Genomic DNA, 15,533 nt, shown 5'->3' with positions numbered 1-15,533 from the left:
TGATACTGGTAACTCGGAACATGTTTAAATCACTGCTCCCAATGGTAAACAGCACCTTTAGGAGTCATGATAATAGATGATACAGACTAAAGTATTAAGCAGAATGAGGTTAACTAAATCCTTAGCGGAATGTCACCTTTCTGCACTACTGACCTGAGAAGGTGAAGTGGGATTATTCTGTTAATACTGCCCTCCTTGGCTGATCAGTGGTGCTGAATTCCACCGAGGGATGTTAAGGAAGCAACTCTCCTTCTTTTTCCGAGTCCGAATGATGTTACTGTTGTGGAAACCATTCTAGGAAATGTAGAAGGCATGATAAGAAAGTGGCACCACCAAGTGCTGTTACTGTTAAGTTCTGAGATGTTGCTTCAGAGATAGAATGTTCGAGTTTTTGTAAGTTGCTGGATCGATGGCTAGACAGAACAGCAGATTTTGTGTCTCTGCAGGGGTTGTTTTTATGGGGTGAATAGCATTAGGCCTTTAGTTAGTTTTCTTCTAGGTCTGCTCTGAACATCTGAGTCATTTTATCTGACACCATCCGAAGATTATGGCAAGACTGATTCAGGAACACTGTGCTGCAGAAACACAGTGCTTTAGAGCAAGGACATGGCATCTTATAGTTTCAAGTGAAGGGAGGTGGGGGGGGGGGGGTGGGGATGGTGTAAGAACTGTACCTGTGGCAGAGTATTGTCTGACCAGCAGACTTCCATGTTATTGTTGTGCTTATGTGATTCGTAATTGCTGCCACATTGCCATATGCTTCTCCTCTGTTGTCTTCAAGCTGCTGCCGTGCCACCCCACAATGAAATGATCAAATAAAAATCTAGATGCATTGTGATACATATAGAATAAATGACTTGCATACTTATCTCCCTCAAATAGAATTATGTCAGGCTTTACGCCATTAAAATCTTACATGTTCAGTTCCACATTTCTGCTTTTTATTAGGCTGTTTATGAGGATCAAATGATGGGTTAATGAGCTGTGACATAAACAGAATTGCTGTTGTTTTCATATCATATCCATTATGTCCTTGTCCTAAAGTCTGTCTTTGTTTGGTCTCTTCTTCATCCATTTATTCCTTCTGCGACAGTATCCACAAAGAGAAACGGGCTCATCCGGTGTGGTCAAGCCTGACGAAGGGTCAAGCAGTGGGTCAGGTCCGAAGTGCTGTCCGTAGGGTGCAAGACCAGGGAGAGCCAACGCAGCAGTCCTCAACGTTTCCATGTAATCTACACTAAGCATATCATCCTAATGTAAGACAAAAAAAGAAAAAGAGAGTAAAACAAAGACACAATGCGGACACAGAGGAATCAGGAAAGGAGAACGATGCAAGGAAGAAAAAACAGAGGATGAGTCAACAGAGGACAAAGTCTGAAATGAATGGATTTGACCACACTAGGGGGAATGTTCTTTGTACATTTTTAAAGAGATGTAAAAGGGGAGCAGATATTTACATTTTGGGTTGTTTCTGTAGTTTAACTCCCTCCTTTCTTCATGATATTTCTGATAGTGCTTCTGTTGGCCATGTACTGCATCTAGATGTCTAGGATCCTGTGGTGTGATGCAACACTATTATTGTCCAGCTGTATCTCCCCCACGTTGTGGTCATTGTCCAGCTGTATCTCCCCCACGTCGTGGTCATTGTCCAGCTGTCCATTTGACACTAAGTGTAAACAAACCTTTCAATCCATTAATGCCTATCTTTGCTTCTGTGTTTGATAATGCCAAATGGCATGATCTTCAGGATATGATATTGTACTCTGTGATTAAGCAAGACAAGAAAGCAACTGGATGGGTAGTGGTCAGTGTGTACTGGACACAGCAGTATGCCAACTCAAGGTCAGGAAGAGCTTGGGTTACAAAACTTCACATTAGTACAAAAAACAAACAAAAATAATCATCAGTTTGGCACATAGAGATATATTTTGACACCTGCTTGATAGGCCCTTTTCTGCATGGAGATATGAATACCCCTGGTTCAGATTTTGGCACATCACAAAGAAAACACAGATCCATAGAACCTCCACGCAGTCCAAGTAATAAAACTACATAACAATGATTGTTGGACAGATATTGTAGAGTCATCCATGTTCGTACATTATTCACATGATGTTTGTGTACATAGATTTATACTGTAATGTGAAAAATATCTCTCTCTCTATATATATCTGTCTATATATATAGATATATATGATATCACGACAGCACTCCTAGATATTTCAAAAGAAGCCGCATTCTGGATATTTTGCATAAATCCTGACATGTTGGGCTTCACGATCAGACGTAGCCATTGTAACCCAAATTTATTCTAACCTACCTTTAATAGCACAGTACACTAACCAGAAGTCTTAAACCAGGCACTTAGTATGTGTATGCGTAGCAGAAAGCAAACAAGGAGAACTGATTTGGTGTAGCACATGTCACATAGTGATGTAACAAAAATTAGCTGTATTCCAAGAAATGCCATATAAGATTGCCATGAAAGAGAGAAATTTGATCGTTTGTCAAACCTCACATCCGCTAAAAAATGAGAGGGTCTAGAATATGGATTGGAAATGCAAAATCTTTTACCTTTGCAAAAATACATTGAATCCAAATGTGGTGGAAGGAATGTGTTATTAATGCTTACTGTAAGTTAGTGCAAAGCATAATATTTATTTCTAGAATAGTTAAGCAAATGTTGTTAATATAGAGCTATCACTGTTATTTCCAAAGTTTTATTAAAGGGATCTGGACCCCTTCCCCCCCCCCCCCCCTTCTGTATGCTGACATGAAGTCTGGGAAACAAATGGAACTTGGTATTAGGGTCAAAAACATCCATCTGAATGCAGGAGCTTAATACTTAACATTTGATCATGTCTAATATCAGCCTAGTAATTTCTTTCACTTTTTGGCAATCCAGTCATTATTTTCTTGTTTTTCATTAACGCAGTCAAATTTTCTTACAGTATGAGATGGCCACATCTTCCTCATCAGAATGATTTGGTAATGTTTTCAAATCTAATACACATGCTGTGTTCACAAAAGTTGCTCTTAACAACCACAAACGTGGCTGCAAGCAACAACTACCAAGCAACAACTACCTAGGGAACTTAATTTGAGGGAGTGGGTGAATGAAATGGTTTGTTACCACCAAAGGTAGACTATAGGAAAAGAAATGTCCGTGAATTGTAATACATAACAAAAATGGTCTATTTGAACGAGACAGCAGTGCTTACAAACACCTTTCAGTCTTTTCCCCCCAAAAAGGAGAGCAGAAAATCAGTTTAACTGAAATGATGTGAATTCTCTCTGAATACATTTTATGAGAAAGGCAGACGTCTTTGACGGTAAACAGTTTTGTACAATGTCACTGAAATTATGTGAATTCTCTGTTATGTTTTTTTAGTAAGGCAGATATCTTGGAGAGTAAGCAGTTATGTATTTCCCATGAAATGGCGCAGCTGAAGAATTGATTATGTATTCTAGGGACTCTGCATTGCATGTTTCATGTGGAAAAATTCCAAAGTTATCTGTGAAGTGGTCTTTAGATGGTAAAGAATTGCAACATTGCAAATAAGCTGAGCCTTCAGTGTTGTTTTGATGATGCAAAAGTGACAATTTCATTTTCCAAATGATCGTTTACTGTATACAAGCAAGCTTTTGGGTCCAATAGAATAATTGTGTTGATTGATTGCATGTCACATAGCTCAGGCCGCAGTTCTCTGGAGGAGAGGGGAGAGATAATTGTGGTGTTTTTACACCCTTGTATTTGGAAAATGGTCTTGTCTGCTCTGTGGTTGGTAGATAGGGGTGATGGCAGGGAGGGTTCTTCCATGTCTATGACCAGGGGAGAGAGCCAGGGTAAGCGCAGAAACATGTACTGCTCAATAATGTCATGTCAGTTAGGCATGGTATGCTCTTTAATAGTCTTGTCAGTGACCATGTTGTATGGAAGTAAATATACCAACAACAAACCTTCCAGCTCCCATTCGTCACTAAGTGTGTTGTTGTACTACCCATAGTTGTCACACATTGACATGTTTGACCTGTTCTAAGTAGAGTGGTTCTCCAACTCTGTGTAGTATGCAAGTTTTAAAGGACCAATCATACTTTTGGAGGATTATGTTTACATGGATGCTTGACTAGCAAACCCATTCTTCTTCTCTTTTTTTTTTTTACATGTTGATTTGGTTTCTTTTTTCCAATGTCACAATAAAACGTTTTACATTTTCACTAGTAAATTGACATTTTCAGAACAATACCTGTATGGATGATTCAGATCTTGCATACTTGGCGTGATTTTTACAATGCAGAAGTTATTTTCAACGTTGCTGTTTCCTTTTATTCTTGTTGAAAGAGCAAACATAGATTCTGTTAGACACCAAGCCACAGTGTGATTTACCTCACTGTTCGTCTGTAAACAGCACATTGCAGCGTATGTGTGAATACAGCTGTGAAATGTCACGTGCGTTAAGATATGAGGTCGTTTATCAACAAGCATGACGGTTCAGTTCTTTCTTCTGTTTTTGTTCTCATGTTTGTCTGTAGGTCAGTTATCTTTAAATGCTACAAGTGACCTAGCAAGAATACAGTGTAGATGCTTTGTCTATGAATTTGTCGGACTGGAAAAAAAAAAAGAGTTCTGGATAAGTACATGCTTTAACAACTATTGCTCCTTTACGATAGGAAAGAAAGTCTTCCCTACTAAAATGTACTTATTCTAAAAGTCGGTGTGTACTGGTTACATTTGTTTGACCTTTGTCTCTCAACTTTGACAGTATGTGATTGAATTTTCACCCCCCCCCCCCTCCCCCAAATAGAAATGATATTGTCCTAGAATTTGTTGACTGTAGGCCTTTTTTTTTTCAAGAAATTAATTCAAGGACACCAATGCATTTGCTACTACAATAACAGATGGCCTTTTGAACATACAACCAAAGGATAGTGTGGTGTAGAGGCAATATTTCAGATTTTACTGGTTGCCTGTACAGGGTTTACAACAAATATGTTTAATGTTATTTTGTTTTCATCCTTTTTCTGAAGGTCAGCCAAAGCAAACTCGAAAATTGTATCGCAATTACAACGGCATTGCCTGACTTAGCAACAGCTATTGTCAACAGCCAGCTGTATGAGTAGAATGAAAGAAAATTGTGGAGTGTGTAGCTGAGTACCAATACCATGTGATGTAGGCTAGAAAACGCAAAGCAGAAAAGGGAAAGAAAAGAATGGTTATTCATTTGAAAACAGTACAATAGCCCTCTGCTGTCGAGTAGAAGAGTGTACTACAATTATGTTTCTGTGACACAGTTTTCTTACTAGTATGTTCACAACCATTCTAGTCGTGATAAGAGAGGTGGGGTCAACAGCACCCACACCCTAACTCTTGGCCTTAGTAGAAGTTCTCCCCCACCCCCCCCCCCCCCCCACCCCACCCCCCACTAGTAGACTACGAGTGACTGCTGCCATCAATTGCTTGTGGCAGATGATAACACCTTTTCAGCGCAGCAACACACCCAACTATCACATCTTGTGATGTGTCTAACCTATTATAGAATGCATTTTCAGAACATGGTGCGCATGGTGAAAAAAATATCTAGCAATGTAATTTTATGCTATTACTAAATTTTGTTACTAGCACTCTTAAAAAAAACCACACACACACCCAATGATGATGTGAACAAGAAGAGTCAAAATCTGGAATAAATGTTTATTGTACTGCAATCTCACTGAATGAAGGACCATTTATATTTCGTACTGGTACTTGCCTTTCTCTCACTTCATCTCTATGGCAGTACACAAGAAAAGTTGTTAATATACTATGATATAGAGATTGGTATTTTGATACTTGTGATCTTATTTCCTCATGTGAAGGACATATGTTTCAAACCAGACTTGGGGGTGAATATTGAGGAAGAGAAAAATATATAGAGTCTCATGCTGTGTCCGGGACATTAAGTGCAGACTAATTTACAAGATCACAACAGAGGGCAAAGGGCAAAAAAATTTAGTTTCAGGGAAGATATTTTATTTGTGGATTACTAGAACTCAAATTTGCAGTGCATGAAATTTTACCTTTTCCATCCTCTTATGGGGAAAAAACGAACAAACAAGCAAACAAACAATTTGATGTTGTTGGAAGCTCATGTGTTAATTTTACTTACAGATGTTATTCTGGTTTTTAAAACCTGGTGATCTCAGTGATGAAATACAAGGAGCCAAAAATGTGGAAAACAACTGAATGCTAGACAGACAGTCCAAGAACTTGAGCTATGGAAGGGTATACCCTATCCTTGTATGCAGTGTGTCATTTAATGCTGACCAAACATAGATTATCTGTCATTGCATTTCTAGGTAGTTAGCCTGAAAGAATTCTCTCACACTAGGAGGAGATAAAGTGCTCACTGCGTGTCAGTATCAGAAGGGTTCATTAAAACCCGACTGACGAAAATACCATTTTTTGCCTATGTATGGAATGATTTTTAACAATACTGGTAAGCCTAAATTAATTATTACAGTATATTATTATTATTATTATTATAATTATAAGTATCATGATAATAGTATGTATGTATGTATGTAATGTTATGAATTGAATTATTTTCCAATATGATAGAATACAGAATGCATGCAGTCTATGTTTTTTGTGTGATAGAATTTGCCGAATTATAGGGGAATGGGCAGCTAATGATTTTTTTTTTTTTTTTTTTGTCTTCATTTGGATTTGCCTTTGTATACCAATGTTTGAGTGAGGCAGTGAGTTTCTATGCACACAAGCGATTTTGAGACAGAGGGTATCGGGGAATTAAGTGTTTGCAAAACCAAGTGTGGTTCACGTAGTCTAGAATATTCCTAGGTGTCAAATGGGGTTCTTTTGGACACCTTGTTGATGCTACTAGACCCCCTCCTGTCCTTCTCATGCACCAGTCCCCCTTCCCCCCCCCCCCAACTGTTGGTTATGCCCCAGTCACATAGACATCCCGGATCACCCCGCACCACCCCGGACTCCCCGAACCTCCCCGGACCTCTCCGGACCTCCCCGGATCACCGTGCAGATCCTTGAGGATCTGTGTTTACATGTGACTGGGGCTTAAGCCAACATTTGTAAACTGAAGAGGATGGGAGATATGTACAACACTTGTTGCAGTCATGATGTGTCAGTCTGTGGTGCCTCTTGTAAATTTTGAGCTTTTTTTTTTCTTTCTACCAATCTCCATCATGTCGTACTCCTTGTGCTGTAATTTTAAAACGAGAACGGAAATAGACGGTGCGTAATGTCGACCCAGAGATCAGTCAAACCAGGAGAAATTCCTATGTAGAAGTAACATCAAGTATAACATGTGAGGGGAGAGAGAGAGAGAGAGTGCGTGAGAGAATGAGATAGAGAGAGAGAATATGCTGTTGTATAGATCACACTCCTTGCAATGAATGGGCGTATAAATGTGCAAATGTTGTACAGTGTCTTATGAGAATGCTACTTGAGTATGCTCCATTGCCATGCTTTCAACATCCTTGTACCATTTCCACTAGATTTGCCGGGGGTTATTCTTCTTCTTCTTTTTTTTTAACAGTTGTGTCTTCAAATGTATCAAAAATCAAACCAATACACTAGTTTCAGTAGGTCATTAGAGTAGAGTCTGAACTGAATATGATGTGTACAAACTTGTGTATAATGAAGAAAAAAGATAATCTAAAGCAATGTGAAATGCTGGTTGTGTTAAAGGATTATTATTGCTAATTAAAAAAGAAACAAAGAGAAACAAAAAGTTATTCCACAGGCTAGCAGTGTATTTCATGTTGATCTATTAAGTTTTTTTGTTTTTGTTTTTGTTTTTGTTTTTCATCAACCAATGTGCCCCAAATGATTATCTTACATGCAGGTCATTAACATTCTAAATGTTCTTTTTCATTATTTGTTGTTCCTTTTTTTATGCACAGCATGTAAGACCATGATGGGGAAGATGAATGTTAGATGTACCTTTTTGATGATTGTGTAAAAGTGTAACAATAGTATAACAATATTTTCACCATTGTCTGTGCTGAGTGATTCTTATACTTGATATTCTCTTTCTTTTGTTTGAAATTGGTATTAATTTAAAGATGTTTCTGAGCCGATTAATTGCCTAGACATCTGTTACATAACTGCTGTGCGTCATCAACTTTTAAATCTATCATTACCATTGCCGACCTGCTTGTGTACGAAAGTCACTGACATTTCGGTATGGTGGTTATGAGAGTGTTAAAGGAGTTTAGATAAAGTGCCCTTCACATGTGAAATATAAACTGAACTTTTTTTCTCTTTATTCTCTCCATCTTGTTGCTGTTTGCTTGTAATCAGGCCAATGTAGGAAAGTTGCATTCAAATGAAATAAGATACAGGGTGAAATCTACCGTTTTGTTAACTTATGTCATAGACCACTAAGGTTTCAAGGGCTTTTGGATGGGCTTTGGAAAAATTGAAAAGTTCAGGCCAATAAGATTTGTGTATGCCATTTACTTTGGGATGGGAAAACACTGGATGGAAATGAAATGACTGCTAGAAGAATACATTTGACACATGTGCATAATATCCATTGCTGAGACTTTTCAGAAGTAGAAAGGCTTGTCTCTTAGATCGGCCCAGAATATCAACAAGTGATTGTATGTGATATGCAGCAGGTTCATGAGCTTGCCTGCGTCGAAGGATTAGAAGAAGAATATTTATCTTAATTTGAATACATTGCATTGGTTTGGCTTGTGCATTCTTGAATTTGTAATGTACAGGATATGTCAGACAGACACAATTTCCTGTATGGCGGTGAAGAGGTATGTAGAAGTCGAAGTTGGTGCAAATATTTGAGGGTACTGATACATCGGTTTATATGGACATAGGTCGAGGAAATTACATTGTACATCGAGTGTTTCAGCGTGCAGACACTGTATATAACATGCTGCTCAATCACAGTTGGTATTCTTTCATGATTACCCATACTGTTATACTGGTGTCGTCATGATCATAACGGTCAAAGTTCAACTGCAACCAATAGGGCTAATGCCTGGATGTGTAGTCCGAGAGAGAAATGGTTTAATTCATCAATAGAGATGTGTACATCCATGAGGCTAAGCAGTAAGAAGCAGAAATGATTGGTACTCAAGATTGGTGGCGACTAAATTTGACCTAAGTACTCCAGGCATGAGAGATGCTATTGAGATTTGGTTTTGAAATAGAGATGAAAATTATGTTCCAATTCATATCGGTGTATGGGATTGGAAAGTATGTGCTTCTCAATCTGTGAGTGTGTGTATGTGTGTGTTTTGGGTGTGTGTTGTGGTGTGAGTTTGCAGGTGTCTTACAGAAGCTGGTAGAAAACATCATTCTAGGGCTCATTATCTTCCTCTTGTTTCTTATACACTGTACTTCCTTCAGTCAAAACAGAAGAAAGGAGTCTCAAGTTCGGAGGAAATAATATTTGGCTGCTATTTCATCTCTGATAGTGTGTGTATCTGTAGTTGAGAGTTGTGTAGCCTGTGGAATACACTTTTTATTTTTGCCTTCGAGTACGAGTCGTGATGAAAATGGAAAATCTTGAGTTAGTTATATCAGTAAGCCTTTGAATACTTGCACAGCTATACCACACTATTCTGTAGTTTAGATCGTACCGATTCTACAAGAACATTAAGAAGTTTTTGAGTATGAAATATGTGTAAGCTATGAATACTACGCTTAACACAAGGGCATCGTACATTTCACGATGACTTAAGAAGTGGAATATAAATTACAACGTGATGTTAATTGACGTAAAAGAAGGAAAAAAGTACATGAATGAGAGCATTGTTCATGATTTCTTCGATCACAAAAAAAGAATTGTAAGCATTATACACGTGTACATTGGTTATATTAAAAGAAAAAAATGCTGAAGTGACAAGAAATTATTTCTTTCCCTGTCATTTTTTGTGTACTCATTTAAGTTTATTCAATTTTGAACCAGATTTACTGAAAATATTACATGTATTTTACCCCCCCCCCAAAAAAAAGAGTTGTGATTACACTTTTCATCTATTGGCGATGTCGAATAGATGAAGTGTTATTTAAATTAACCCTATATGTGTAAGATTTAAACTGCATGATCTCGAATGTACCCGACTACACGTGCAGTATAATTACGTTATGGTGAAAGGGAACTATACATGAGGGTTGATAATGCAATAGGAATGCCACTTTCCTGAATTATACAAGACAGAGCATGTAATTTGTTACATTGTATTAGTGTAGGCGTGGGAAAAGAGCTCCTGAAAACTGCTTATTCAATTAATAAAAGGCTATCCAATGCTTATGGAGTAAAACTGATTGACTTAAAAGGGGTCCGAGTAATTTTGCCTCTGACGAGGATTCTGTTGGGGTCAAAAGCTCAGGCCCTTTTGACTCAATCTGAAATAAAGAGCACTTACAACAATCAATGACAGTAATCCTCTGTTAACAGTAATCCATGGTTATGATGCATGACCGTGCACAATAAAGAAAACAATTTTATATAGTGCAAATTCCATCCACGACAAAAATATGAGAACACTCCATTCTAGCTATTTCCAGTTTTTGTAACCTTAAAACTGAGCACTCAAAGTAGGTCCTGTTTCTTCTGGCGTTATAATGGTCTATACAAGACTAATTAAAGGAATGGTACAGTTTCGGTTGAGATGGAGGTTTGAGGTTTCCAATGTTTTTTTTTTTTTCAGATAATGAGAAACCTCTAATGAATTATGAAAGAGCATAATAATTCACAGAATAATTCAAAGTTTATTTGATGGAATTTAGATTTGAAATGGCTGAGCTATCCAAAACAAAGGGATCCTAATAAAAGGTGGGACCCACCTTTTATTAGGATCCCATTATTTTACTTTATTTTTGGATATCTCGGCCATTTCAAAACAAATATTTTCATCAAGTAAACTTTGGATTCCTCTTAGAATTGTAGGCTTCTTAACATTTCATAAAGTGGTTTCTAAATATCTCGCAAAAAGTTGAAAGCTGAATTCTTACCTCAGTCAATACTACACAATCCCTTTAAAGTTGATTTGCTGAAATGGTATCGAGAGATTAAATGTCGTATTTTGATGTGTCGTGGTGGATGCGAGCTGGAACAAACGGATCGACGATGATGTAATATGTAGGTTTAGCCAGAAATTATCATAAATCATATAGCTCATCCATGTCCCCTCCACCCGTCTGCACCGAGTTGACATCATAACAGGGGAATTCCGGACCAGGTTAAAGTTCGTCTGAGAACAAAGAGTATAATATGAGAGGCACAACAATGAAGAATTGGTCGAATTCGGATTAAAATTTGAGACTGGGGCATAGTTTCGTTTTCACGGAAACTGGAAATTTCAAAATGTCGTATATTATACATTATTGTAACTTGTGAGAGGATAGCATCGTCAATTCGCGACAGTATTTGCATATTCATATTGACTGATCGAGAACCGTTTTGTGAAAATTATCAAATCTTAAAAATGTCATAACTTAGGATCTTGATCAAATTTTCATTCTAATGTTGTGCCTTGAAAATGTTACTCTTTCTTTTCAGACGAACTTTCAACTGGTCCTGAATTCTTAAAACACAGCGCGCCGCCTCCGCGAGGACTGCCTTTCAAACGACCAGATCGACCCCGCCCACTTTCATGCTCCACACCTACTGCTAAACATTACCATCATCACGTATAGCTTGAATGAACATACACCGATTATTTCGACCCCGCTCAATCCCACTGTGACATGTCAAGCCCACCAACATCTATACTCCTATACAATACCGCCTCTATACTAAACTAACCCCATGCATCTGAAACAATTGCATCAAACAATGTCCAAAGTGAAGCTATTATCATGCCGTTTCCACCGCGAACACCTTTACTTCACAATTTATCGATAGCTGTCGATAACTTTTCACATGTGTGACGACTCTGCCATCGTCATCTTCATTTTCAACACAACCGTTAATACTTCCAAACGCAGACACATCCACAACATTTAACGATCAATAAGTCAGTCAGTCATTGATCGATCTTTCAGTCAGTCAATCTTTCAATCAATCAATCAACAAAAACCGAACTACCAATCAACCAGTCAACCAAAAACAATCAACCTTTCAGTCAATCAAGCGACCATTCAATCAATTAATAAATCAATCAACCAACGGCATCCAAACTTGACTTTGCTGTTACTTTGTTATTACATGTGTGTGTTTTGTTTTCCTTCATGCGATGAGATGTAAAATACCCCCAAATCACTATTGTACAGTTATACAGTCACTATATAAGAAAGTAAGACAATACAAGGAGATGTCCTTCATAACCTTGAAACATTACAAGAGGCGGTGGTTATAGCACTAACGTCTTTATAATATTCGCACTGTATACATCGAATTATCGCAAATACTGTGTTTTTGATCAATACAGTAATTCAGTTTCTCCAACCTCTTTCCATTAACCCATCGAATTGCCAGATCATTGTGCAAAGCTACAATAACTTGATGGTACAAATACAGCTTCCTGTTCAATTTCATGTCAAAAAGAACATTTGTCAACGGGAGTCTTGCGATTCTGTGATCACCTCTTACAATGTGCGCGCGTGGTTGCGACTAATACCATTGTTTCGTAATAACTTGTGAAATTGAAGTTTTCAAAACTATGTTATTTTTTGGTCCAATGTTCATGAAACGCTACGTACCATCGCGTTTGTTTGATTTTCTTTACTCTTTTCATTAGAGCCATTGACACTACATCAAGCACCACAACTACTGTGACTGAAAAGAGTCATTTATATTATGATATCAGATGTATTCGTAAAATAAAAGATCGGAGTTTTTCTTTTTAGTATTTATTTGAATTTCAACTTTCAGCGAGAATCCGTGCATTGGATTTTTTTTTTCACTGCAAACAGTACAGAAAGGCCTAGAAACTTTGATACATACTAAGAAACACTGATTGTTTTCTGACGAGGCCAAGCGCCCCTGAAGCTGTGTGTAAAGGCACTGGGATTTAAATGTGAATAGGGCGAATTATTGACCCGTTTGGCTCAGATCAGAAAGAAGGGATGCGTCGAACCATTGAGTCTGATCAGCCAAATGTTGGACACGGAGTGCGTTTGCCTACAGTCCTGCTGTGAATAAAAGCCACGATTTGAATGGCGCTTGCATCTATTCTCACGGGCTCCCTGATACGGAACATGTATGCCGGTACTGGCTGTAGTGTATTTACCAGCAACGTGGTAACTTTTTTATCCGTCTGCAAACTACTGTGAATGCCCTGTTTGCTCTTGTACTGTCACACAACCCTGACACATTCTATGAGCGAATGTTGTCATCAAACGGACACCAGTATACGTCGACTCATGTCTGAGGAGCGAGTAATATTGACACGGGCAGATTTGATGGAAGACTTCATTCACAGTTCTACATGCACCTTTCTTCGGCCCGCTGCAGGTGGAATACTTCTATGAGACTACGCTGCACGAGACATGTCGGTAAGTATAGGGATTTAATATGTTTTCATGAAATGGTACATGGACCGAGTGTGGTTTGAGTTCAGGAATGGGATATGACAGGACAGGACTGTGCATGTACTGTGTGTTTATATTATAAACCACATTATATAGCACTCAGACATGTATATTCTGCATAATTAGCTGCAGCAGCCACTGAAATAGACATCTTAAATTTGACAGTGACAGTGTCGACAAAAAAAAAAATAAAAATAGTTCACTGAGTAGTCAGCTGACAGACACCTTGAAAATGACACCACAACAGATAAATGACAAAACTTTCGTCTTATCAAATTCCGATCTGGGTTTTGTTGTAGTAATGTTTCATCAAGGTTTCATGTCCCTGTCTTGTACACCTGACCTCCGAGCTTTCACGACCAAATAATCACGCCCGGAAAAGGTATGATTTGTGTGACCTCTTGAGTTGAAACATGATTTGACGCGTGGTGGCATCAATGACAGTTTGTTGTGTTTGTTGTTGTTGTTGTCGTCGTCGTCGTCGTTGTTGTTGTTACTGTTGTAAGTTTGCCACCCAGACTTATACACAGAGACAAGCTGGAGTAAAGCTGTTTCTCAAGTTTCATACATGGATTAAAGAGATAATGAAATTACATCTAGTATACCTATTCATAATGACTGTCAAAAGTGCACAGAAAAGCAACCTTTACATTCTTTACCGGTCGTAGTTACTCAAATCCCGATAGCTATGTGACGTTATAGGAATACAGTCATTTTTGTCGTGCATAAAAGTCACAGAATTCCCAAGATTTAATTTTGATTTGGCGGCATTATTGTATTCATAATTATGTACCATGTTGTGCATGGTATGAACATGATGCTGCACTCCATTAGCAATATACCTGTAAAGGCTGTAAAGAATTACTCGGACTTCGCCGCTTTCTTAACTTTGTCAGCGCCTTGTGAAGAAAAAAAAAATAGTGAATCGATAACAAACTTTTACTGTTCAAAAATCATTAAGACAATGAAAATAGATGGGTAGAAAGGCTAACATAATTTATTATTGGCAAATACATGGATAATCAAATCTACACCTGTACCACAATCGCAATAACTTACTTACAATGGTGCCAAATTCATTTGTTAACAAATTTTAAGATTTTCCAATCAACAAGAATGTATAAAACCTTGTTATTTTTATTTCTTACGGAATTCTTATCACGCGAAATCAGAGAGTTCCTCAGAACCAGGGATTGCGAGCCTCGAGAGAAAGTTTTGGAATGTCTGTTTCCATGGCAACTCAAAGGTGCACCATGAAGACAGCACACAAACCATCAGATTGGGCAGAAAGTTTTGCAAGTCAGAGCAGCGCGGCCAGCATTCTATAGTACATTGCTCAAGCTGTAGATGGTCTTCCTCTATTTTGTCATGCCTTTTGGAAATTTCTTGTCCTCAACATTTTGTCCAGTGTATTGCGATTGTGTGTTTTTTAAAAGAAGAAGAAGAAGAAGAAGAAGAAGAAGAAGAAGAAGAAGAAGAAGAAGAAGAAGAAGAAGAGGAGGAGGAGAAAGAAGAGAAAGAGCAAGTTAGCCCGTGTTGGAAAAAAATTGTTTGAAATTATCTTTTTGGAAATGATTCGATATACAAAAAGAAAGTAAGAATAGGACCATCCCATATATTTTTTTCTGATCATTTATTCGTTTATCTATGCATTTATTTCTTCAAATATCTAAAGCCATGAAAGCTCGATTAGCATGCTGATTTGCGTCGAGGTCCTGATAACACAACAAAATAAGGTAAAACATTGCGTAAGAAACAATCTAATACTCAATAAAGATATCCTATAGTAATTATCACAAAGATAATTCTAGTTAATATGAAATAAGATTTCTGAGGTAGCTCAGAATGCAAGGAATTCTCTTCAATCTCATAATGAATAATTTTTACATACACCACATGCAGACAAAGATACGGATGTACACACGAACATACACGCACATACACACATTATACTCAGAAACACTACACACATAACAAACATATAGACATTGGACACATACACACATAAGCATAC

General features: G+C 37.9%; 1 protein-coding gene across 2 annotated transcripts in view; it reads left to right on the top strand.

Moving 5' to 3' along the window:
* LOC140234528 (ras-related protein Rab-10-like) overlaps nucleotides 1-9,885 on the top strand; it is a 60,854-nt gene extending 50,969 nt beyond the window's left edge. For both annotated transcript variants that reach the window (XM_072314570.1, XM_072314569.1), the window contains exon 5: nucleotides 1,094-9,885. In XM_072314570.1, the coding sequence (XP_072170671.1) occupies nucleotides 1,094-1,180 (87 nt within the window). In that variant the 3' untranslated portion in view covers nucleotides 1,181-9,885. The remainder of the gene's footprint in view (nucleotides 1-1,093) is intronic.
* The last annotated feature ends 5,648 nt before the right edge of the window (nucleotides 9,886-15,533 follow it).

This window comes from Diadema setosum, chromosome 10, assembly GCF_964275005.1.
Source record: "Diadema setosum chromosome 10, eeDiaSeto1, whole genome shotgun sequence".
Taxonomy (NCBI): Eukaryota; Metazoa; Echinodermata; class Echinoidea; order Diadematoida; family Diadematidae; genus Diadema; species Diadema setosum.
Note: the sequence above shows the minus strand (reverse complement) of the source record. Positions and strands in the feature narration are given on the sequence as shown.